The sequence below is a fragment of the Eurosta solidaginis genome, chromosome 3, assembly GCF_040869045.1.
Source record: "Eurosta solidaginis isolate ZX-2024a chromosome 3, ASM4086904v1, whole genome shotgun sequence".
Lineage (NCBI taxonomy): Eukaryota > Metazoa > Arthropoda > Insecta > Diptera > Tephritidae > Eurosta > Eurosta solidaginis.
The window spans coordinates 47,936,280-47,963,333 of record NC_090321.1 but is presented as its reverse complement, the minus strand read 5'-3'; the positions used below and the strand labels follow the sequence as shown (position 1 = coordinate 47,963,333).

The 27,054-nt window shown below is 36.3% G+C and overlaps 1 protein-coding gene across 6 annotated transcripts in view; it reads left to right on the top strand.

Moving 5' to 3' along the window:
* The window catches only part of RhoGEF2 (Rho guanine nucleotide exchange factor 2), a 582,225-nt gene that overhangs the window by 380,664 nt on the left and 174,507 nt on the right, over positions 1-27,054 (top strand). For all 6 annotated transcript variants that reach the window (XM_067771577.1, XM_067771576.1, XM_067771579.1 and 3 more), the window contains 2 exons: positions 22,267-22,606; positions 22,770-22,907. In XM_067771577.1, coding sequence (XP_067627678.1) covers positions 22,267-22,606; positions 22,770-22,907 — 478 coding nt within the window. The remainder of the gene's footprint in view (positions 1-22,266; positions 22,607-22,769; positions 22,908-27,054) is intronic.

The window sequence follows — 27,054 nt, the reverse complement described above, 5'->3', positions numbered from 1 at the left end:
AGTATAAGGGCATTGTGGCCTTAACTTTAAATCACGCTTTATCTTTATTTACTTTTTTATTATCATAATTTATTATTAGATACATTTCCATATGATGCTAAGTTATGATATATTTATACTTGCATACATATATTTGTATTTATATTATGTGCCTTTTAACGTCAATTTAAACTTTCCGTTGCTATTAATTATTGCCTAAATTCTTTTTTTTTTTTTTTTTTTGATTCATGCGACAACGTTTTCAATTTTTCTGTTATTTTTATTTCTTTTGAAACTATTTTGGTGGCATTTTTTTTTTTGTTTATGTAAATAGTATACATTGTTGGTTCCATTTTCTGCTCAGTTTGTCTTTCTGTTTTTGTTTTTTTTCGAATTTTTGCGTAAAATATGCACAGCTGTTCTGCCATCAACGTCATTCGACGCGCTAAATTGACGCTTTTAATGCGTTCTCGATTGTGCGCTCTCTTAACTATTTAGCTCTATTTCTATTATATGGTAAATACTAAGATATTTATTCCTGCAATAGGCTATGGTATATACTGTAGTATCATATATATTATTTCTAATTGCTGTTTTTATGTACGGGTCCCTTTTTCGCTCTTATTTGGAATCCAAATCTATAAATAAAGTTTTGGTTGTAAAGATGGAGATTCGGGCTATTAGCGAGCTTTGGGCAATTTTGCTCGTAGTGCTTTTGTTTACCTGTATTTTATTAAAATAATTTGTTAAAAATAAACGATTGTGAGCACATAAAGTAATCTATTTGTACTATGGCACTATTGTGAATATTTGCACTGCATTACCGGCAGTTGCTATCAAACGCTAGATGGCAGTGGAAGCTGTAAGTTTTAATTGATATAACAGCTGATTTCTGTTGATATTTGATAAGAGACTTTTATATTGGTTGCGCAAGATTCGCACGGGTTCGGCTTGTTTTACTTACTATACATTTATTTTGATTTTATAAACTCGCTTATGGTTTTAAACCAATTTGGCACACCGACACCCAGTTTGCTGACAGGCGAATGTTAAAAATGCAGAAAAAAAAACAGATGTGAAAAATATTAGAATTCTTGGCGTTCAAACTTTGTGAGCTTCTTCTTTATCAATTTTGTACGTTTATAGTATAAAAGTGTTTGTAAGTGCTTTTGTGATTCATCATTGTAATATTTGTTTAAAGTTTTTATATTTACTGGAACCATTCCAAAAGTGTTTTATAATATAATTTATTATTGTTTTTCTTTAATTTCCTTTAGCGTTATAAAATATTAAATAATTTGTTTAATGAGTAATGCAATGAAAAATTTAATGACCGTATTTCTCTTAAAATCTTAATATATAAAAAACACGTGTCACACAATTGAGGCCAATGGACTCCTAAACTACTGAACCGATTTTGAATTTGTTTTGCACCCCGTGTGTATTTTGATCTAACTTGAAATATAGGATAGGTGACTGGGTGACTAGGGTCTCGAGATATAGGCCAAAACGTGGAACCTGGTACCCCTAGAGTGTGTTTATAGAATATGGATATCAAATGAAAGCTGTAGATGAGTGCTTTAGTAGAGGGTAATTTTCATACCACTGGGTGACTAGGGTCTCGAGATATAGGCCAAAACGTGGGCCAGCGAATGCCTAGACAGTGTTTATACAATATGGATATCAAATGAAAGCTGTTGATGAATTCTTTAGTACAGAGTAATATATTATCCCGAGACGGACTGGACTGGGATTAGTACTAGGACTGGGACTGAGATTTGGAGTGGGACTGGGACTGGGACTGGAATAAAATACATACCACCCTCTGGGACAGGCAATAAGGGATGCAGAAGAATAAGAAGAAATTGAGAGAAGAGAAAAGAGATAAGGAGAAGGAGATTGAGAAAGAGATAGAATGAGACGAAGATGGAGATAGGTGAAGCGAAAAAGACTGAGGAAGGAGTGAATAAAAGGATTAGGAAAAAGTGAAGAGGGGGGAGGGCAGATTCAGACGGAAAAAGCTTATTATAATGTATGCAGATAGTCCAAATTTAGGGCAGGAGAACGTCTGCCGGGTCTTCTAGTTTATTATATAAAACTACTAAGTAATTTTCATGGACATTAACATTGTATTTTAATGCAGATTTCAAGCGTATGAGTATATACTAGATATTACGATCCTGTGGTCCCTGCATCCCATTCTTTTTTAAGTCCCCAAAATGCCGGGATTATTGGGCTTTAATCCTGTGATAGTTGTTGTTTTTTTTCACAAACAGTCCTCCATTAAGAGCAAAACAAACATTGCATGGTGGACAAAAACCGATGGCAAGATTATTGTTACTTGTCTTTTTATGACACAGAACCTTAATCTAAAGTCAGATTTTCCAAATTGGTTCAAGTTTTCGAAATATTTGTGTCAAAAATTGCGACAGACGCCGTTTTCTGCTATATCAAAGGCCGACTAAAATTCAAATAAATTTTGTAACCAAAAACAGGACAATAATTTCTCGAAGGCTTCGACGTACTGAACCCGAAATTCGTCAATGTGTTGCAATTCTTGTAAAAACCCATATATACATCTACTCAGGCTTAATTCTGAGACAACCCCGGGACACCGGGATTAAAATTTCAATTTCCGAAAATTCCGGGAGCCAAAAACTCCAGAAAATCGTCATCCTTAGTTTATACCCTGCACAAAAAACTTGTAATTTGCTGAAAAATGGTAACTAATAGTTAACTATTTGACGGGATTCCGGGAACTGACTCGTTTTTAGTTAACTACAAAAGGTCAGGTATCAACCCGCATTAAATCAAAGTCGGAAAATTATTTGTAAAAAAATTATAAATATAAAAAAATTTTGTTTTCCCATTTCGTTCTGCATGTTATTTTTTGGGCTTCAAAATTTTGTTTAAAATTACAAAAAAAAAATATGAAAGTAAATGTTTCCTCATCTTCGACCAGATCTGTTTTTATGCTTGTCAAATACAAGCCATATGTTGTTAGTTTTTGTTCGATGTGATCAACCGCAGATCGGTTAATTTTTTTAGTATAACACACTGAAAGAAAAAAGCTGGTAAAATCAATCGAATAGCTGTTGAATGAACTTCTGAATTGGCAGTTTCAGTCGAATCAACAAAAGAAAGTTCATCAATGGCAAGCCGTAGCTCTGTTTAAAAAAAAATAAATAAATAAATTCAAATTTGCGGATGACCTCTAAAAAAAAACACCGAGCTTTAGAACCACTCATAATAAAATAAAATAAGGCCAGACAAAAGTTGTAACAGGAGGTACTGGAAACACGTCCTTTTCAACCTCCCATTACATGTTGCGCTGTGCTAATCGGAATCTTCATACATTCCGAAAACGTCATAAATGAAAAAATATATGTGCAAAATTGTGTTGCCTTATGCTGGGAGCACTTGAGGATTGGAAACGCGTCCTTTCCAACCTCCCTTAAAAGAGTGACGCCCAGACTCGTCCGTTTGTCATGCTAGTAAATATGCTGATCAGAATCACATGGCATTCCGACAGCATATTCAATAGAACTAAGTGATTTTAACAATGAATTGTATTTAGTAGTTTAAATTTTATGCCTAAACAGCCGTAATAACAAATAAATTAAATTAAATTAGAATACCAATGAAAACTGTCAAAAGAACACATTTCCGTAAATATTACAATAACGGTGGCTGTTGATATGACAGAGATTTCTGGATACGATAGCCAAAATAGTGAGTGACGTGAGTGTAAGTGTCTCTTTCAAAAAAGCTGATGAATTTGTATGATATTGACAGTTGTCAGCGTTTGAAAAGACCAATGAAATCAGTTCTTTTAACAGAAAAATCAGTCAGATTGATTAAGAATCTGTAATTTTTACAGAATTTTGTTAACTTTAGACAAACAGTTTTTCTTCTGTTGAAACAACTGAACAAATTTGTTTTCTAGACACAAAACTGGCTTGAATTAACCATATTGCGTTCAATTTTACTGAAAGTCTGTTAACTCAATAACCGATTTGTTGATTTTACTAGCTTCATTCGCGTAAATATATCAACTTTTGTATACCTAATTACCAAAATTAACATCTCCGATTCACAAAATTTATCTATTAAATTTGTTCCCTTATCATTGTGACAGTAGATAAGTAAACAATGTTGCACACAAATGTCAAATCAAGCAACGCCAATTTGTCAATACCAAATTTTAGCATGGTTTACATAAATTTGTTTTACACTCTGCCCCACTGCTTGAGCTTTACCCTAATTTTGTCTTGATAGATATTTGATATTTCAATTCATTTTGTACCGCCCCTTACTCAACGTTATCTTATTGCTTTTTGTGCTTTATCGTTTATTCTGGGTTTCAATTGGTGTTTCATGAATTTGTTTTTATTCTATTCTTATCTATATGGAAGCTTCATCGGGGTAATCCACAGTGACGGGTGGGACATATTAACTCATTCGGTGACATCGTAGACTACAGTGGCCCATAAAGTACCCATAAAATAAAAATAAATAAATGTAAGGCGCGAAAACCTCCGAAGAGATTTAAGGCCGAGCTTCTCTTCCAATTTGCATCGTGCTCCTCTTGATTTTCCCTACAAATTGGACGGACGGAACCTACATGTTTTATGCCGACTCCGAACGGCATCTGCAAGGCAGATGAGTTTTCACTGAGAGCTTTTCATGGCAGAAATACACCCGGATCGCTTGCCAAACACTGCCGAGGGGCGACCCCGCTTAGAAAAATTTTCTTCTAATTGAAAAACCTTATTTCTAAAATTTTGATGTTGCTTTGCCCGGGATGCGAACCCAGGGCATACGGTGTGATAGGCGGAGCACGCTACCATCACACCATGGTGGCCGCCGAAAAGTACCCATACATACATAGATTAATGAGTTTGGATGATACTCACGTTGCTGGGAGTATAAACAACTCAATTTGCCTTTGTCTTGGGCATTCAATCTAGTGTTGTCTGAAACTGCTATGTTTCCCAGTTACTAATGGTTTTCCAAGTGTGTGCCTTTGTGAGTCCAGATAAGGGTTCTGGACCCTAGAATGCTGCTATAGCACTATACTTGGCTAGGTAGTGTGCCTGTTATATTCGATGAAAAAAATTGTTTAATAAAATTAGATTCTTAGTAAATTAGTATAGCTGCCCACTTTTTCGCGGATTAAAGGGCAGTCATGTAATTTAATTTTTTTACTCGAAGTGTCTTTTTCGCTGGATTGACCCATATATTATTTTTTATCTTTTATGTTAAAAACTGTGAAGCCGGTTTGTTCTTTGAGTCTCTTTTACTATGAAATTCTTTAATTATAGAATTTGTCTATTTCAATGAAATGACATCATTAGCACATTAATTATTTATTTTAAATGGCTTGTTTTGTTATTGTTTTCGAGCTGTATTGTTTAGCAGCTATTTGATATATAGAAAGGTATGTATGGCCACGTGCGTCTGTTAATTAAATTAAGAAAAAAAAACACATCACACATTTGCAATAAATTGGAGTTCGAGTTACCAAAATGTTTAGAACCAGCGCTAGTGTAGATTTGACCGAAAGCAATGATGGAGATTCTGCCCCCAATATGGGACATAAACCTGCGCGTCTCAGACATCTTGTCGACAAGCACAATTAGTTGAAATGGGATTAACATCTAAAGAACTTTAGCCTTTGTGCCGGTGGTGTAGGTAAGCTATGGTCAACTAAAGTCCCTCTCAAAATTAAGCATAATGGCAAAATATACATCGTTGACAAAACCAGACGCAGGCCAACAGATACGCATACAGGCATAAGCATAGCGCGTCTCTTCTCGCCATCACCGCCAAAGAGGTGAAAAAAGCCATCGAGCATGCTAAATCATCTTAAGCAGTAGGACCGGGTTGCCATGCCGATGCTCAAAAATCTTGGCTATGAGAGATTAAAATACCTGGCGCTCGTCATTAAACTTCCTTTGTCACATTGATCATCTGAAATGGCCGTTACTAAAGCCTGGTAAACCAGCTAAGATACTCATATCGTCCTATCACCAGTATCCAAGACACTCGAAGCCGTCCTGCTCCCTTATTTCACCGCCAACCTGCGACTAAGATATCATTAGCATGCCTTTCGAAAATTACATAATACCACCAGAACATTATTCGTAGCGCTAGATTTATCAAAATCGCTTGACACAGTCAGCCAATCACAGCACGTTACTGTAAGACCTGGAAAGGTATGCCTTTCCCCCCAGTCTAAAAAGGAGTCAGGAACGTAACATCAAAGCCCAGAGGAATTAAACAAGTGGTGCCACAGGGTGATGTCCTCTCCCCACTTTTGTTTGACTTTTACATTTGACATATAGAAGCTTCCTTCCTTAACCATGGAGTTACCATTTTGTCATACGCCAATGACTGCACGATAATGGTAACTGCTGCTGGCGCATCCATTGATAAGCTACGCTATAAAATTAACGGATATATCACTAGTCATTCCAGTTTCTTCACCTGGCGAAATTTCGCACTATCACCGACAAAATCCTCCGCACCCTTACTTACAATATAGACGTGGAAAATGTCGGCAATATTATACCTAAAGTTCAGAGCCGCCATCGTAGCCAATGCGTTTTAATTCGCTAGATTATGTTGATGTCTGAGTAAAGATCAGCCTTAAAACTTCTTCGGCACTCACCTTCGCCAAATCGTAGAGGTCGGTAAATCTTTCTAAGAACTTTTCTCTCGAAAACTCCAAGAGCTGCTTCATCTGATGTTGTCATAACGCATGCCTCTGCGCCATATAGCAGGAAGGGTGGTGCGATAAATTACTTCCAGAGCATTATTTTCGTTTTCCAAAGGGGACTTTACTTTTCAATTGCATACTTAGTCCGAAGTAGCATTTATTACTACGAGTTATTCTTCGCTTCTTTATTGGTTTGTGTTAAGGCTGGTTCCCAAATAAACGAAGTCTTTTACTATTACGCTTGTACGCTACGCGTCGCCAATATGATCACCGACCCTAAAAGAAACACTTGGCAAGAAACACTTGGTCGAAACAACTCGCTCAGAACTGCTAAGGAATATCTTCTTCCGGAATGTCACCTATACAGTGAGGTGTGAATACTCCCCATAAAGGAGAAATATGTAATGCTGAACAAACAGCTTTTGTTGATTACCCAGAAACTTGTGCACTCCAACAGACATTTGATTGAGGAAGCCCGCCTCCCAGAACTTAAAAAGTCATCTCCGTAAGCACTTTGAAGAAATTCAGCACTCATAAAGTCAGCCGTATGAAGAAAAGAAGAACAAAAAGGCACTAAGAGACATCTAAAAAAAATTCGTAAAATTACTATGCCAACAGTTGCCCTCTGAACTCCGTTCTCAAATACTCACAGTTTAGGAAAGCAACCTCCCTAGGCAGACGGGCGCCAGTCTGGCTGAACTTCGATCTGGATACTGTAATGGGTTAAACTTTTACTTATCCAGAATAATCTCCGACATATCCAAAATGACACCAACCATCTTATCAATTGCAATGTTGAACCAACCCCCTGAATCTCTTTGGTGCAACCCTGTTGAAACAGCAAGTGTTGCGGACTCCCTTTAAAAGATATTGGTGACAATTTGTCAGTGATCACTCCTATTAGATGCGGCGAAGCACTGCTACAACAACAACAACAACAACCAAGGATACTCAGATGCAATTATGTCAAGTCAAAACAGTTGAGATGTCGCTGGCATGGAGAGATCATATGATCGAGCCATATTGCCCGAAAGATCAAAATTCAAATAAAAAGATCAACTACGCTGAAGCCTCATAGTGACATACAGCTTCTTATTGAGCGCTTTGCGTCAGCTCCTTCCCTTCTGGCACTTTGCGTTAGCGCCCAACTGTATATAAATATACTACCTTTAGCTATAGTTTCCCATGCTAGTTTGTATGAATATATGCATAGTAGAGTGGGTCAAATTGTATGGATGGATTTTTTTCCATCAGGAGTATAGCAAAAACGTAATCTACAGATGATTTTTAGAAAAATTGCTGAAGACACCATAGCTCTAAGTCCGATTTCGAGGTTCCGATTTTTGCAAAATAGATGTTTTGCCATATGAATGTAGGGTTTGGCCAAAATTGCAGTTGTTAACATCTGTTTCCAAACGTGTTATAGAGAAAAAATGTGAAGGTGTTATGGCTGTTACAGCAGAGAGTCGTGAAAAACAACCACGAATGGAGAGCAAACAAGATTTTTAATAATAGTAACATAACATTACTTTTATTTTAAAAAAATAATTTTTTAAATAAATTACATTAAAATTATAAAAATTGTGTTTTTTTTTTGCTTATTACTTGAAAATTTTTTTTTTACTAAAACGAATTCGAAAAAAGAAAAACTGTCTGAATGAAAGTTTTTGGAAATGTTCTGAACTTTTTTTAGCTGCAAAGAAAAAAAATGTCCATAAGAAATTTGTTAAAAATGATAACGTAGGTATAAAGTAGTTAGAAGTTCATTTTAGGCAAATTTTTCATAATTTAAGCCTGATATCTCTACTAAAATTCAAAAACAATATAGATATTAATACAGATTCTAAAATGTACATAAAATACCTTTAAACTAAGCCTAATATGATATTTTTCCTATAATTCTATCAGAAGCTATGAAGATTTTTTGGCCATACCCTACATTCATATGGCAAAATATCTATTTTACAAAAATCGGGACCTCGAAATCGGACTTAGAGCTATGGTGTCTTCAGCAATTTTTCTTAGAATCATCTGTAGATTACGTTTTTCCTATACTCCTGATGGAAAAAAATTTGACCCGCTCTAAAGTATAGCATTGAAAATAAATAAAACTTGCCTCACATTTATTGTTACAAGTTCGCAAGTAAACTTTGTAATTGAATTGCTAGTTCACTTTACGACACCTTGTACATATAAATTATTCCGCCAAAAACATCTGAGATTTCCTTTACATATCTACATGCACTGCTAAGCGCTTAATGTCAATAACTTTTAACCCAATACATTTTCATATGAACAAAACGCTTTTTTGTTTTCCTTTTATAAATATTTATGTTTGTTCAGTTGCTCTATTATTGTCAATTGTCACTTTCAAGCGTTCCCAGCGTTAAGTGGCCGTTGTTTGACACCTTCAACAAGGCCTCTTTTGTTTTCATTTTTTTTTTCTTTTTTTCTTTTGTTTATTTCCGCCAAAGCACAAGCGCTGATTTATTCGTTCAAATCGCCATAAAATATATTTATGTGATTATGAGCACTTAAACGATGACATCATTTGCGAAAAAAAAGTACTTGAAAGCGTCTCGCTGACTAATATAAGCTTCGCTGTCATTTTGAATATCTACCTGTGTTAAGTATTTTTTATTTTTTTGTTATTTTTACTGTTCTATTCGGCAAGCGTTTTTCGTTAGACCACCTCTGTTAGTGATAAAAGGCATGGGAGCGTTGAGTGTGAAGCCATTAAGTCATAACATATTTGCATATGCAGCAGCGAACAGAAAAATGGTAGTGGCAATTTTATCAAATTTCTACAGTTAGCTTCTTTTTTTATTTGCGATAATTTAGGAAAAATGTTTATGAATTGTGTAAGTGAAACTCTACAAACCAATCTTATGCCAATTTCACACAGAGGCTTAATGAAATAATTAGTCAAGTTTTCTACATTAAAGCCCTAATTGAACTCAATCTTCCATACAAAATACACATTCTTAATTATCTCATTATTGCTTTCTTGAATGCCTACTCGATTAGGCAAATATCCAATCGGTTTTGCTTGGTGCTTCGAATTTTATTGTCAATGTAACAAATGACAATCAAAAATAAATTCTTTTCAATAACTTACGAAAAATAAAAAAACACGAAAAAATTCAAATTTTTATTTTTCGAAAATAGGCACATATTTGGTTAGGTGGAATATCTATGGAAAGCTCCGCATGCATTTTATTTTGATTGTATTTATAGTTAAGGAGGAAACGGCTGCTTTCCATTATCCTATTTTTTGTAAAAACGAAATATTTGTTTGGGGCTGCTGACAGATGTTCGCTTAATGAAGCAAAAGGCCCTGTATGAAAAGGGAAACTTAATTATTTCATTAAATACAATTGTGATTCGATTAAGTTGCTGTGTGAAAACAGTATTAAAGGCGTTTTCGAAAAAAATCGAAAATTGCAGACAATTTTACGAAAATTTTTAGCTTTTTATATTGATGTTTCTGTATTTGTTTTAGTATGCAGCTTCGTAGCCCAATTAATTTTAGCCTCACAAATTACAGATTTTCTTCCATACAAAGTGCATATAATTTTATAGTTTATATAAAAGAAAATCTGAAACCTCTTCGGAAAAAATTGTCAAAAAGCGTTGAGAATTTTGAGAGACCTATAACTTGTACTTTTTTGGACTAAAATTTATTTTGTAGCGCAATCATACTGCATACTCAAAAAAGTTTCAGAGAACTCAAAATTAAAAGTTCGACATTTTTTAAAAATTTATTGAAACTCGAACTTTTGGGAACACGGACACAGTTGCAAAAATCATACAATTTTTTTCTTAAAAAATCTAAAAATAAAAAAAAATTTAATTGATGAAGTTAAAAAAAAATTGCTGCTGCCTGCGATTTTGTTTTTCGCTGTTGTAAAATAATTTGCAATTTTAGAAAAATCCTTTAAAAATCGCCAATTTTTTAAATTTATAAACAGTTGTGGTGAAAAAAATAGCAGCAAAACTCGAAATGTAGTATATTTTGCAAATTATGAGTACTCACTTTTTTTTATATAAATTTCATTATAAATTCATAATACCCAAAAATAGCAATTACAATCAAAAATTACAAAAAATTGTATCACAATTTAAAATTTTATTGAAAATTTCTTCAGATTTTTTTTTTTTTTTAATTTCTTAGATTTTAGAATACGCTATGTTGTAGTCCATATTATTTTAGTACAATAAAGCTTAAGTAATATTCGCTGAAACCCACCACTGGATTTTTTATTATTCAATACATTCAAATAGACTGACAGACAAAAATTCTAAAAAAAAGCTGTTGACTTGGGTTCAGTGGGTCCAATTTATCTTAAATAGAAAGAGTAAATGAGGGAAATCATTTCTACAAAAATTCTCTCAATTTACCGACTTAAAGCTTGAAGTAATATATAGTGAAATTGAGTGGTTGACAAAACCAAAATGTAACAGCGTTTTAGCGCAAAAGCGTAAACCGTTTAGCCGTATTGACCTACCGGAAAGCGTAAAAAATCGGAGTTATATTCGTATTCATCATACACATATTCGGAGACATTGATAGAGTCGTAGTCGTAAGCGTATAGGCGTAATGGCGTATAGCGTAAAAACAACTTCGAAAACCCCGAGCTGCTAAATTTTGTTAAAATTTAATTACATTTACATTTCATTTCAATTTTTCTAGTTTTATGCAACAAACTAAATTTTCAATCAAAATTATTGAATTTAGTAAAACTTATCATATTTTGCAAAATATGCTCTTCAGTAAAATAGTGCTATTTTTTCACGCGCCACTATTACTACATGAACACCTATGTTCCTATATATATTTATTTGCTGCAATTATTTATTTTCATGTTGCGCTCAAATTCGTCTGTTTGTTGCATTTCCCACCACACAAATTTATGTTATTCAATAAAATATTTTATTTTTCATTTTGCTTTCATTATTTTCTTGTACTCAATTAGTTGTTATTTTTAAATGTTGACGAATGCTTTTTTGATTCTTTCATTTCTTGCAGATTTTTTAATTTTTTATTTTTGTTGTTGTTGTTATTGTTAGCTTCGTTTGTAGATAACATATTCGTTTTATGGCATTTGATTCTTTGTCCACCGACGAATCATAATCGAACACTTTCTTTGTCTGCTCTTTTTTTTACTATTTTCGTTTTATATGAGCAGCTGTTTTATTATTTTGAACGAGGAAAAAATGTATTGGCTAATTGCTATTTATTTAGTCTAAACGAAACTTTGAAACGAATAACGTAATGGCATATTTGTGGTTTGCTTGTTTCTTGACGTTGTTAATGCAATTCGTGTGTGATTTTTTTTTTGGTTTTGATACGGCTTTACACATTCTTCTTAGTATATAAACTCCAAGAAATGTGTTTTTGCAGGAATTGTAGTGATTTTTCTAAAAGTTTTGTAACAGCTCCTGGTATTTCCTGAAATCAGCCTAGTATACGAAAAATCAATCTTGAGTTTACGTCACACAGCGTGAATAGCGCCGTGATGCGCTACTTAAGACACGCTTCCCATCAGGAGATGATGTGTAAAAATTGGAATATTTCCTACTATATTGCAGATAGCATGTGGGACGATTGTAGAATGGCTAAGAGTAATCTTGCAGGGCTGCACAAAGCTGAACCACGTCTCGCAATCTTGGAGAATGGCTCGAGTAGTCTTCATACCGAAAGCGGGAAAACCCGACTATTTCAACTCGATTGAAGCTCGTCTCGCCTTAGCAATTTGGATCGACTCTATGTTTAGCTGCGTAATGAGCACGTCGCAATGGGGTCTGTGCGAGGCCATAAAATCTGTAAGTAAAGGAACACAGCAGGGTGGGTATTATCACCAATGCTGTGGATGCTGATCATCAACCATCAGTCAAACTCATGGAGTATGCAGATGACGTGTCAGTCATCATAAATGGCAGATGTCTACCAAAAACCAGCAGCTTGATGGATCAAGCGCTTCGGGATGTACATTAGGGTAGGTAGTAGGTCATGAAAAAAACCTTAAAAATCGAAGTCGAAAAAAAGTAAAAAAAAATTATATCTCACAGGCTCGAAAATTATTTATTTGAGTATGTGTAGTGGAACTTTTTTATCCTGAGCTTAAATCCTATCGAAAAATCGATGGCGGGATATCGTTTAATAAATCGGCCCAGTCTAATGTACATGCCTGAGCATCTGGAGTCGGGTTAATCGCCAATGAAATGTAAGGTCCCTAATTGTACTATGCTTAAGCTTGGAGGGGTAACTCTACAAGAAAATAACAGCACAAAATATCTAAGAATTATACTAGATAGTAAGTTGTCGTGTAAACTCCATTTGGAAGGAGGATATGTCAGTGTATGCATGAAAGAGGATGCTAGGATGCCCGTGTATACCGGTCCTATAGGCTACCAGATCACTGAAGTATCTGTCAGGCGGAAATTGTAGCCACGAAGAAAGTAGCAGACATTTTGGATAGTCAAGCGGCTATCAAGGCAATAATCTTTTGAGAGAAATCAAAATGAGGCAGGGGTTGTATATGATCCATCAAGTGGTAACACTATGGACACATTCAGTCTATGTGTGAGGTCTTTATTGACAATTACAATTCTTCATAAGGCTATAATTTTTGCGCATAATACCTTGGCGCTGATCTCTGAAGCTTTTCTCTTTTTTTCGCACTCTGGCACAAGTTTTCCTTTTATATTGTGTCTGATTTGAGTTCGTTCGATCGGCCTTCACCTTCCTCCCCACAAAATCATTGGTTATTGCATACCTCTCTGCAGTACGTCTCTCCAAATACGTACCTATGTTACTTTGTGTGTGAATGGGGTATTCCATGCAAACTTATCGTCTTGCTAGATTTTGGATCTCCGATTTCGAGAGTACGAATTTGATATCTTTTTATACTTTTGAAAAAGTTTTCTACATTTTTTACAGATATGAATTTTTAATAATTTCGTGAGATTTGAGATTGGGATGATCTAGATAGTGCGGCGTGCTCATGCCAAATAATTTGCAAGACCTGAGCACACCCGTTTAGTATGCTACAGGCATGCCACTGCCGCTGCATTCTCCAAAACAGTCAACGAGTTTTTTTACGACTTTCACAACAACAACAATTAGTGGTTATCACCTATACAGAGTTAAAACGGCTTCACTTGCGTTGCACAACCGTTGCCGTGGTTGAGCGCAACGAGATTAGGTGGCTTTCCGGTAGAAGTCTTAAATTTTATCCATATTTACTTTGAAAAGCCAGCAACACGAGACATGCCTATAGCTGGATAGAGCTCCGAACTCTACCATACTTTCAATAATATAAGAATGTTCTGAATTGAACCAACACAACAAACTTCAAGTGCCTAGCAAAGCAGCCGTATTTCCTTCAATTCGCAGTTGGGTCCATTGCCGAGTCTGGAGATAAAACTGAGTAGTGTATATCTACATATAAGGGCTCCTAGACTTCCCTTAGGGGTTTCATGCTACTAACAATTTGTCGTTCTAGCAGTTTCCAACTCAGCTCAATAACATACAACAACGCCCAATTCAGTCTAAAGGGGACAAAATAAAATAAAACAAAAAATGTTATTGAATAAAAAAATGAAAGAAACTCAAATAAATATAAAATAAAATAAAAACAATTAAATTTAATTAAAAAATAAAATAAATTAAAAAAATTAAATTTACTTAAAAAATAAAATAACGTAAAAAAATTAAATTTAATAAAAAATAAAAAATTATAATAAAATAAAAAAAATTAAATTGAATTTAAATATAAAATAGAATAAACAATAAATTGATTAAATAATAAAAAAAAAAATAATAATATAAATAAAATAATGTAAAGTTAACAAAACAAACGAAAATTAAATAAAACAAAGCAAACGAAAATTAAATAAAATGAAATGAAATGCAATTAACAGAAATGCATTGAAAAAATTTTAAATTAAATGAACTGAAATAAAATAAATTTAAATAGAAGCAAATAAAATTAAATAAATAAAAAAAAAATAAGAAACTAAATTGAGTTGAAAAATAAAGTAAAATAAAATAAACGGAAATAAAATGAAATGAAAATAAAGGAAAGGAAGGGGAAAGATGGGAAAGGAAAAGAGGGGAAATGAAGGGAAAGTAAAGGAAAGGTGAATACAAATAAGTGGGGCACATAAATAGGAAAAAGTGTAACGAGATACTGTGAATCTTACCTAAGGATTTTCAGACTTCGCTAAATCGCCATTCGGTTTGGCTGGAGGAAAGAAATTAAAAAAAAATTATAGAAAATAATTGTGAGTGGTGTACATATTGCAGGGAAACTTTTGAGCATGTTGTACAATAAAAAAGCATTGAAAACTTAAAAATTTTCAATGGGTCAAAAACTTAGATATCAGAATGGGGAAATTTTCAAAAATGACATCTCCCAATTAGAAGAAAAAGTTAGGAAAATATAAATATCCACAGATTCAAAATCGAATGATGGGATGATTTTGCATGGAATGCCCCTTCTATATGCATCGCTTTTCTCTTGAATATTTTGCTCATTTCTTGTTTACAATTATGGCACAAAATTTCCTTTTCACTGTCACATTTTCGCGGCAATGCTTGGTTTTTGCTTGCCTGGCGGATTCTTCACTGTTTCTTATTATTTTTAATTATTTATTTGTTTGTATTTTTGTTTAAAAAATAAGTCTACAATTTGATGGCATTTTCTTTTCAAAATCACCAAAACAAAATTAGTTTGCCAAAAACATATTTCAGTGCAACCTAAATTGGCAAGAACAACGCACACACAAGAACGCGGTAACGAAGCAATGCGACACGACGACGCGACGCAACCTTAGCGTACACTTGTCAAAACGGCCAAAATTTATTTTTTTTTTAATGTGAAATTCTTATATTTAGAAAATGCATGCGCGGTTGCATGTTTGTAGCGAATTTAAGATTAAAACGAAAAATAAAACGAAACGAAATTGTGCAAAACATATGAAAAAATCGCAAAATTCACGAACTAAAATACAAAGATAAAAATATTTGAAATAAAAAACTTTAGCTGATACAATTTTTTTACAGTGTAAAACAGTGGAATGCCTAGAGCAAGAAAAAAAGTAAATAAAGTAAAAAACAAAAAACATTTGTTTTAGTTGCATAGTGTAAAAGTACTAAAAACTCACACACACTGGAGAAATTGCGCGATAAAATGTGGTTCCGCCTCTCGGGTGGCGGAAGCAGCGGTGCAGATTCCACAGATGATGCATCACCCACACCCACTGCAACAAGCAATACTCTAACAGTGCCGAATTCGGTTGGCAGTGAGCCATCGCGTTTTGAAAAATTCAGACGTGCCAGCTTTCGACGCAAGTCCACAGGTAAAATGGCCGGACGCAAACGCTCCAAATCGCCACATTTCATATTACAAGCAGACAAATCCACTTCACTGGAGGAAGCAGATGAAGATGCAGAGAAGGAGCATACTGCAGAAATGTTGAAAGAGCGCCTCAAGTCAAATGAGAATGAAAAACATGAAACACTGCTGAGAGTCAATCGCAGTAACAAGGCGCGTTCTACGCAAGATTTATACAAAAGCGACGTTGATATTTTGCTTAATGAACCCGAAAATGAAGCATCTATGCTGCTATTGCGTAGCGAGCACAAGCCCGAGCAGCATAAGAAAGCAACGCTTAAGTCTATTAAAACAGATCCACCAAAACGCAAATTTTATAAAAATTTTACAACTTCAGCAATGCGCCGACAGGGTTCACTCGAGAGCGCTGATGCGCCAAAGTTACGAAATGGAGGCGCAAGCGCGCTAACAACTTTAAGCGAATGTAATACGCCGAAGAGCACACAAAAGCAGCGCATGACACACGCGCAGTCCGCTGATGATGGTGATAATGATGATGACGGAGCGGAGACGGATGACGACGACGACTCAACCGATACGGATGACGAGGGCAGTGATGCAAACGCCGACAATTTATCACCCAAACGTGGTAAAGAGAAAAAGATATTGCTCACAGATCCCAAGTACAAACATAATCGCATCGAGAAGAGTTCATCCAAAACGAAAATGGCCGAACTGGAGAAGCGTGAAAGCTTGAAGCGTTCACGTAGCGCGCGTAAAGTGGCTGCTGTCGAGCGCTTAGCGCAAGAGGCGGCGGCGACGGCGACGGTGAGTACGCATAAGAAAAAGGATAAACGCGCTGCCGAAAAAGAAGCGACAGCGGCGTCAAAGAAACAAACACGCGGCCATAATAATTTAAATTTACAAGCTCTAGTGAAATTTGTAATGAATAATAAGAAATTTTTAAATAATGACGAATTTACATTTACACGACGCAAATCGATGTCGGAAGCTGCTACGACCGTAATCGCAGTGGCAGCGACATGCAAACCGCTACCGATCGCGCTTAAATATGCACCAGATGTCGCTGAAACGCCGCAAGAGCACGATGCTAAAGCGGAGCGCAATGTGGTGCTCGTAAAGAAACAAAATCTCAAGAATTCATTTTGTGATCGTTTAAATAATAATAATAATAATAACAATAACAACAAAGAGTGCCAAGCAAATGAAAGTAACGAATGCACAACAAATATTAGTGATAAAGATAAAAAGAAGAAGCAGAAAAAACAAAAAAAGAAATCGGTCGAATTGGAAGAGTCTGCTGTTAATCGTGAAATCTACAAATGCATAGCTGATGAGGATACACAAAAAGCTTTGGACGCTAAAGTTAAGCGCAATAGTTCGAATAGCTCGAAAAGTAGTAAAAGTAGCGGCAATTTCGAAGATGAAGCTTTCTACTCGTGTGATGAATTGGAGCGCGAAGAGCGCGCCAGGCTGAGCGCTGGCCACGCCAGCAAACGTAGTCGTGACAGCATCAGTGTTGTAGAGACATCACCAAATACCAACACTTCGGGTTCGAATTCATCCACATCGGGTACCGCGTTATCGTCGCCCAATGATGAGACGGGCACACAACCAACAGTGAACAAACGTAAAGCATCTTCCCCATCTCTCACATCGAGAGTTGCGGCTAAGATCAATGAGAAGACAAATAATTATCGTAATCGTAAATCAGTAGCAGCTGCTGCGGCTGCAGCGGCAAGTAAAGTGTCTAAGAAGCAACGTAAAGGCCAGGCAGCGACTACAAATGGAGGTGCTGGTGCTGGTGCAGGCGCAGGCGCTGAAAAGCGTGCAGAGTTTTATAAACAATTAAGTGTTGGTAAGCAAAATTTGAAAATATAAGTAAACTATTTTTATACTCAGCTGAGCAGAGCTCACAGAGTATACTCATTTTGTTCGCATAACGGTACCCCGTAACGGCATAAACTAATCGAGATAGATATAGACTTCTATATATCAAAATAATTTGGGCGAAAAAAGAAATTCATTTACCCATGTCCGTCCGTCCGTCCGTGCGTAAACACGATAACTTGAGTAAATTTTGAGGTATCTTAATGAAAATTGGTATGTAAGTTCCTGGGCACTCATTTCAGATCGCTATTTAAAATGAACGACATCGGACTATAACCACGCCCACTTTTTCGATATCGAAAAACCGAAAAAGTGCGATAATTCATTACCAAAGACGGTTAAAGCGAATAAACTTGTCAGAATGACGCAGAATAGAAATTTTGGACAATGGGCGTGGCACCTCCCACTTTTAAAAGAAGGTATTTTAAAGGTTTTGCAAGCTGTAATTTGGCAGTCGTTGAAGACATTGTGATGAAATTTGGCAGGAACGTTATTCCTAATACTATATGTGTTCTAAATAAAAATTCGCAAAATCGGATGATGAACACGCCCACTTAACAAAAAATAAATTTAACAAAAAATGTAATATCTTTACAGTATATACATAAGTAAATTATGTGAACATTCAACTCCAGAAATATGGCGCAACAAAATACAAAAATAAAAGAAAATTTCAAAATGGGCGTGGCTCCGCCCTTTTTCATTTAATTTGTGTAGAATACTTTTAACGTCATAAGTCGAACAAAAATTTACCAATCCTTGTGAAATTTGGTAAGGACATATCTTCTATGACGATTCTGTGAAAATGGGCGAATACGGTTGAAGCCATGCCCAGTGTTTATACACAAATCGATATATCTTTACTAAACTTAGTTCACGTATTTATCTGAACTCACTTTATCTTGGTATTCAAAATGTGCGAAATCCGTCTATGACCACGCTCACTTTTTCGATATCGAAAATTTCGCAAAATGAAAAAAATGTCATAATTCTATACCAAATACGAAAAAAGGGATGAAACATGGTGATTGGGTTAATTTTTTTACGCAAAATATAACTTTCGAAAAAACTTTGTAAAATGGGTGTGACACCTACCATATTAATTAGAAGAAAATGAAAAAGTTCTGCAGGGCGAAATCAAAAGCCCTTGGAATCATGGCAGGAATACAGTCGGTGGTATTACATATTTAGCGGTACCCGACAGATTATGTTCTGGGTCACCCTGGTCCACATTTTCGTCGATATCTCGAAAACGCCTTCACATATACAACTAACGGCCACTCCCTTTTAAACCCTCATTAATACCTTTAATTTGATATCCTTACCGTACAAACACATTATAGAGACACCCCTGGTCTTCCTTTATGGCGATATCTCGAAAAGGCGTCCACCTATAGAACTAAGGCCCACTCCATTTTAAATTACTCATTAACACCTTTCATTTGATACCCATTTATACAAACATATTCCAGGGTTACCCTAGGTTCATTTTCCTACATGGTGATTTTTCCTTATTTGACAAAGGATGAAGGAAAATCGTTCCAAAAAACGTCACCCCTTGGTCTACAACTTCGTTTCAAATGTATGTGATATGGAATTAAAAGCCACTTATAAACCATCTACGAAACCAACGCAGCTAAGCTCTCCGCTGAGTGAGTATGAAATGTTCGGTTACACCCGAACTTAGCCTTCCTTACTTCTTTTAAGTACAGTCTTATGGTCCCCATAAAATATTCAGCTCAAAACGTGAGTCAACGTTTAATAATTGGGATTTCTTGTAATTATGTGTTCACTATTATACTGAATTGGAAAGTACTCCTTTTCAATGCCGGTTTTCGCCATTGTGCCGTCTTCAGAGTCATATTTAGAAATATATCGTTGAAGGTGGCACAATGCCGACAGCGGTTTGTTTCAATAACAATAGTTTTTGATTTTCATTTGGATTTTAAAAAAATTTTGTTTCAGCAACTTTCGATCGTAAAAAGGTTATATAACCCTTGAGCGAACTGATTGTAGGTTTAGAGTTGCAGGATACCGGAGACGTAACTTGAAGAAGAATATAGTAAATGGGCACAGCCACAGTGGTGGATATGCAACAACTGATGGTGGCAACAGTTAGCAACAGTTGAACGGCTGTATTATAGATAGCTGCAATAAATAGAGCGTACCAGTGTTAGGCCAGTTATGGTTGAGGGCATATGACGACACCAATGAATGGGGCAAGGACAGTGTTATTGCCGATGCAGCCCCTGCCACCATGGAATGGTAACACCAACATGAATCGATGTTATAATTACAGGGGTTTTTAGTTAAGCGCAAGACATAGGTTCTCCTATGGAAGTCTAAACGTTCCTACACGAGACGACTTCTACAACAAGTAAGAATGTATGCACGATATATGCGCATAGTTATAACTAGCAGTCGGTCCCAAGTCGATATCACAGAAGGAGGAGATGGAGACTAGGATGACCTTGACGGTGCGACGTGCTCATAGCAAGTCATTCGCTAAGATACGGGTGGATATTGGTTTTGGACCAAGTGGATAAACTCACCGCGCTCGTATGCGGGAAGTAACTGTCATTGCTGGTGCACTCCACAAAGTGTTTTTTGGCTACCACAAAAACAACAACTTGGTGTCTATAAAAAATTAAGAAGACACTTCTTCAGATGCTGCTTCACTTGTTGTACACCGCCGCTGCCTTGGTTGAACGCAAGGTGCGATAAAATCGAGCTCAGCTGTACCGTGCTGGATAGATGGAGGCTCGGGCTCTATAAATATTCGAGTTTCTTGTTGCCTCCCAACGACCGAAAACAATAATTTGGCAAGAAATCGCAGCTTTCCCAATACTGAATTCAGTCTATAGCCGTATCCAGAGCTAAAAGAGCTCATGGTACTTGGTTTAGATTCTTCCAACTACCAAGATCATTTTCTCCAATCCGCAAATTGGTCTATATCAGAGTACGGATCTAAAGTGGAGTAGTGTGTTATAAGTCATAGAGGCATCGAGCTCCAGTAAATCTTGCCTTAGTTGTCTCACGCTACACCAAAAATCTATTTCCTAGTTGCCGAACCAGCTCAACAACTGAACGATCTTTAAAAGGTATGGCATGTCTCTCTACTCGAAATTCCGCCTATAATCTGGTGATTAAAAGGACTATGAGCTTCTGCCGATTAGGTCTTGTGTGATGGATGCGCTAAGCATAATCCGGGACCAGTTACCTAGACCTTTTCATTCGTGTTACTGCAGCAGGACCAGCTTTAAGACTGAGAGGCCGTCCACGCTCTACACTGACCCCGATAACATCCTGTGAGGTAGTCAGAGACTGTGAAAGAACAGCAGCGAATACCGCAACTATTACAATTTTTTGGTCACATAAAAATCGATGGCAACGAAAAAGGGGATGAACTAGCTAAGGCTGTGGCAACAGTGAGTTTTTCACGGTGCATCTCCCACTAATAGCAATTAAAACGGACATACCAAGTACAAGACGATTGCCATACGGAATTGGTACACTTCGGACAGCTTTAAGACTACCAACGAAATATGGTCCGACTACTACAAAAGAGAACTAAGAGCCTGTTAATTATATTTCAAAAATAAACCTTCAGGGTCACTGTCCTAGCCGTTAGGACAACATGCGGATAGAAGGGGGATCCCTTTCAATGAAGGATGCTGCAAACAAAAGGTCAGGCAGGCTAGTGATACCTGATCTGGAGGTAGCGTCAAATGCTCCATAAATGATATATTTGGTTTCAGGGTAACTGCTTGGGAACGGTTCTTTTGGTCGGGCGGCAGAGCATCCAACCAATCAACCAGTATTTCGCTAAGTGATTTCGTAAATTTTCGGCTCCGCGGTGTAAATGTAAGAAGCGGGGAATAGATAATGCTTAAAGTTACTTGCAGTTCGCCTTTTAGGAATGTCTTTATAAGAAAACAAGCTTCTGTCAATTGTCTCTAACTGGTTTTGAAGTCTATCAATGTTTTGTTCCAGGGAGCAAAGCTGGAAAGGGGTGATATGTAAGGGCAACGAGATCCTTTTTTTATGCTAGGGTGTTCACGGATACGTATTTTAATACTGAAAACATCAGCTTTTATGTGGTTAAGTACGTAACGGTTGACAAAGTAATCAAATCTCTACATAAATATCCAGTACAAGCAGTCTGTCTCCTGATTTTTTGATCCGACGAAGAAAAAACGTCGTTGTCCTATTTTTAAGTGCTTCTAAATATACTTTTATGTTTTACTTTTAATTAATTTTTCACATTCCTGATGTAATCTTTTGATTTTATATTTCTCCATTCTCCATTTCCAGAACGCTTGCACACATCATCCATTGTACGGCAACCCTCCGATCGTAGACCGGATGTAGGAAACCAGCCGTTACGCGCCAACGGTAATGCCACAACGCAATCTGTCGACAATACAGACGATGTACAGCTACGTTTGCCCTCGAATGCCGCATATCCAGTTGGTGGCGCGCCGGGCGATGCGAGTAGTTGTATCGCGGCGGGCAGAGGTGCATTGGGGGGACGTGGCATACGTGAATCCAATGTACCATTGCCAGGCGATGCGGCCGACTTGGTGGGAGGTGCCTCAACTGCCGATACGAATGCGCAGGACGCAGCAGAAGGGAAAGATGCACGACGAGAACGGTGAGTTGTGTTTTTTTTGTTTGTTTTGGCACTAATTTTATTTTTTTTTTATACTAATTTTCTTCACCATGACGCACAATAATTTTGCTAATGCGAATTTAAAATCATTTGATGCATTAAATTTTTTGTGCAATTTTTTTTTCTAAATTGACTCGTGGCATAGTTTACATCAACAACATCAAAATAAGAGTGCGCCCGTCTCGGTTAATCGCTCCGAATCGTATAAGGAGCGTTTATCACAAAAACGCAGTCGAAATAGTCGTCGTAAAACATCAGATCCTAGTCTGACGTCAAGGCCAAAGTGAGTATACTTACAATTTGATTTACATATTTTTAAAAAATTTATATTCTTTTCTATGCTGAAAATTTAGTTTGTATCGATGGTCAGAAAAAATTTTTTTTACATGTAAACGTTTCAAATTTTGGTAGAAATTTGGGCACCCGCATACCGCTCTTTGGTTAACAGGCAAAACAAATTTTTCAAAATTTGCATGAATACTATTTTTCAATTTTATAATTTTTTTTTTTTTTGTTAATCCGAAATGTCAGATTTTCTATATCGAGTTGGAGCTTTACAGGCAGTAATAATAGGGAAAATATTAAATTTTTGTTTTCTTTCCTACGCGTTTCGATGCTTCCGCATCTTCTTCAGGGATTGTTCTAACTTGTTTCAAGTTATTGGCTTTGCCGCCATCTCCGTACTGTATCACTGTAATCCCTCCTCTAATTCCCCGTCTCGATCGACATCGGATCGATATCGAATAGAAACACATACATGTATACTAATAGATCTGCTAACATGGAAGCTTAGGTTTTAAAAGCTCTGAGATTTCCTGAGAAATTTTAAAATATTTTGTTTCAGGAGTTGATATTTAATATTTTATTTGATTAAATACTTATTTTGGTAAACAATTCAAACAACTCGACATAAGGACGAAAAAGGTTACAGCTGTTTGATATATACTTAGCAAATCTCTTCAGAACCTTTTCTGCAGGGAGTGAGATTCGAACCCACACTCTCGCGATGATCGATCTATTCTCAAACAGATTCGACCAAAGCCACGTATTGTTGTTATACTACCTTTTTGCCGAAAACTCGCTGAGAAAAGTTTTGAATTGCTTTTTCGTGAATACATTGTGGGATCGATTAAGTTAGGTTGCCTTCTTCTAAGCCAAGCAAATAGGCGTATTTAGGCTGGATTGTTTTTCAATCCGGTTCAATTAATATGAGCTTCAGCCATTCCTCGTTTAGGTGTGCAGCGCATAATAGTCCCAACAACGATAGGACCTAGCTCCGCTTAAGAGTCAAAGAAGTACTTATTTCGACATCCAAAAGTCTCTTCACAAAAGTAGGGCATTTGGAAAAGAGCCACGTCCTTACAGCTGCGACAAAACTGATTCTTTGTAATTAGAGTGATCACCGTGCTGTCATAAGGCAGTACCTCGTGGAAAAACCTCTGTCAGTGATCTAGGGGGTAGTATTAGTATTAGGAAGCTGTACTTAAATTACCGGACCACCTTAAATGCAGTTCCCAGAGCTCAACTGGTATTTTTATTATCAGCGAAGCCATACCAAAGTAGTACTTACACGTGTACAATATTTACTACACGGTTTACCTCGGTAGCAAGGACGCCGTTAGCTCAATTTCCAAGTAAACCGCCATATGAGGCCTGTACATGATGAAGCTAGTTCCAATAGTAACTGTATCCCTAGACGTTGGCATAGCTCCGTGGTGATGGATTTTCCAGTATATACCACTTCGACTGCACAATTCAGTTTAGATCTATGATCCCGTGAAAGGTGGCATTCGGATCAAACTATTTAAATCAAATTCCAAAATATAAAAGGATTTGAGAGAAGAATGAGAGGATAAAATAGAGGGAGGGAGAATCAAAAGTCAGAAAGAAAACATTCAAATGTAAAAGGAGAATATGAGAGGGAAAATGGACAGCGAGAGATATAGATAGAGAAAGAACATAAGATAGGCGGAGAAAAGCGGTAAAAAACAGATATAAAACTATAAGAGGAGAGCGTAAAGAAAACGACAGTTTTATAGACAGCGAAATAGGAAAGGATGAAGTCGGAAAGAGAGAAATAACGCTCTTTTTACTTTCGATTTTTCTCTCTCCCCATCTGCATCTTTTCGCCTTGCACTCTCCATGTCTTACTCATTTCATTTTTCCAGTTTCATTCTCTTTGTAGGAGAGGGAAAAGGGTGATAGTGAGATTCCAAGTAAGTGGAGGAGAATATAAGCGGAAGAGAGATGAAATGTGGTGGTATTTGGAGTTAAAAAAAGGTGGGAAAATGAAGCGGGAGAGGGAGGGCAGAACTTGACACGTATAGGCTAGCGACCGCGGGTGTTCTACTAAAGCAAAAGACGGCGAACAAGAATAGCGCAAAGGGAGAAGGAACACGAATAAAGAAGAAAGACTCAAGGCGTGGGCATAGATGAAAACACCAAAAACGATGATTTGGGAAAAGAAAGTAAAAATAAAGTAAAAAGAAAATTAAAAGGTTGCCACTTACTCTTAATTATTATAGCCCTCATTATCCGCAAACACTTTATTTGTATCAGAAATATTTTTTAAAACGCCGTCTTTCAGAATTTTTTTCAAGAACGCCTTGTCGGAGAATAAATTCCATACATTTTGACGTTTATGAAAAAAAAAAAAAAATCGAGATATTCTGAAATAGGGCGTTTTTTTTTTAAATATTCTGAGATTACGCGTTTTCGAAGTGGTAGCCGCTGTAGGGATTCAGATGGAATTTTGTCTGTGAGCCTATTGCGTACTGCCACTCATAAAAACTTTACAAGGATGCCACCTATTTGTTTAAGAGATCAAATGAGATCAAATGAGATATACTTATATGGCTATCAAAGATAAATTTCGCTTCTATAAGTTTTATTTCCAAGTAGGGCTGGCACCTTACTATGATTGTATCGCATATATTGTGGTGAATGTTGACATCACTAGGCTAGTTAATAATCACGTAACAACAAAAACATGAAGCAGTCACTCTTATGTACATGCACACATTAAAGCTAGCAACACTTATGTGCAAGGCAACGAAGAGATACCTCACACATACAGATGTAGTCATCAGCCGAATTTGTCACTCACACATACACAGGCATATATGTAGCTAAATTATCAAGCAGAGATACAGCAGTTCTAGAAGGCGAAACGTCTAGACTTTAGTAGAAATATGCGAATGAAGCAAAGGAGAGTATAAAAGCAGCGCAAGCTGAGTAGTCAGTATTCAGTTTTGATTTAAGCACGCTATTGGTTGTGAAGTATAAGTGTTATTGTGCTTTATTACGTTCATTGATTCGCAAATGCTCTAGACAGTTTCTTGTTATATTCAATATTTTTATAGAATTTTTTAAGGTTTTCAAATTTCGCATTTGCTCTAAATACCATTAAATTCTGTTTTGTGCACAACAACAACCACAACAGCGCTGTCAATACCTTTTCTTTGTATTTTGTCCAAAAATGTAGATGAGTAAATGTGGAACGAATGGCCTTAGACTACCATTACGTAGATTTTAAGAAAAAAAAGGTCCATATACAAATTTCCAATTCTTTTACAAAACCATACACATACAAACATACTGCAACACATGTGCAACATCAAAAACAGATTTCGTTTCCGCCATAAACCACAAGTGTTTTTGTTTGGTGTGACGCGTCGGTGGATCGTTTGGTTGATTGCTCCTACACAAACCGCAAAGGCAATACAATGCCAAGGCAAAAACACGTACATACATGCAAACAAATTCGACTGTTGTTGTGCCATTTTATGATTGAAAACAATTTGCAACAGTTTATCAAAAGCTACTGCAGCATGGCTAAGACAGGCAAAGAGATAGGGCAGCAACCGTAGTGAATGATCTCCTACAAAACTCTTTTGTACAAAAATACTTTTTTGAATGCATTGAACTTATTGAACGTAAATTGTTTTGTTAATGCAATTGATGTTCTTGTTTCTGCTTTAGTCGTACCATAAAAACCGACAAAAAAATAGTATAAAGAAAGAGGAATATTTCAATGCAAAAAATGTATTTTACGCTTTGAACCATTTCAATGATTTGCTGGAAAATGTGTTATTAATTGCTTGCTTGAGCAAAGAGAATCACTATTTAGGCGATAGTTGTGCGTTTGTTTGTTTAGGTTTCGCCTCCGAATGTAAACAAAAGCAATTTCCGGTAGACCATATGATTGGCAAACTAGAGCGGAGAAAACTAAATTTCCCAGTATTTTTGGTAGAGAAGTTTTGGCAGGCGAAATTGAGTGTTTTCAAGTTTGTTGAAAGTTTTGGCAAAAAGCTATTAAAATAAAAAAAAAGGTTGCCACCCGAAACAAAATTCGACCAAATTTTTTTAGAAAAATTACCAAAGATAACAAGTAAGGAAGGCTAAGTTCGGATGTAACCGAACATTACATA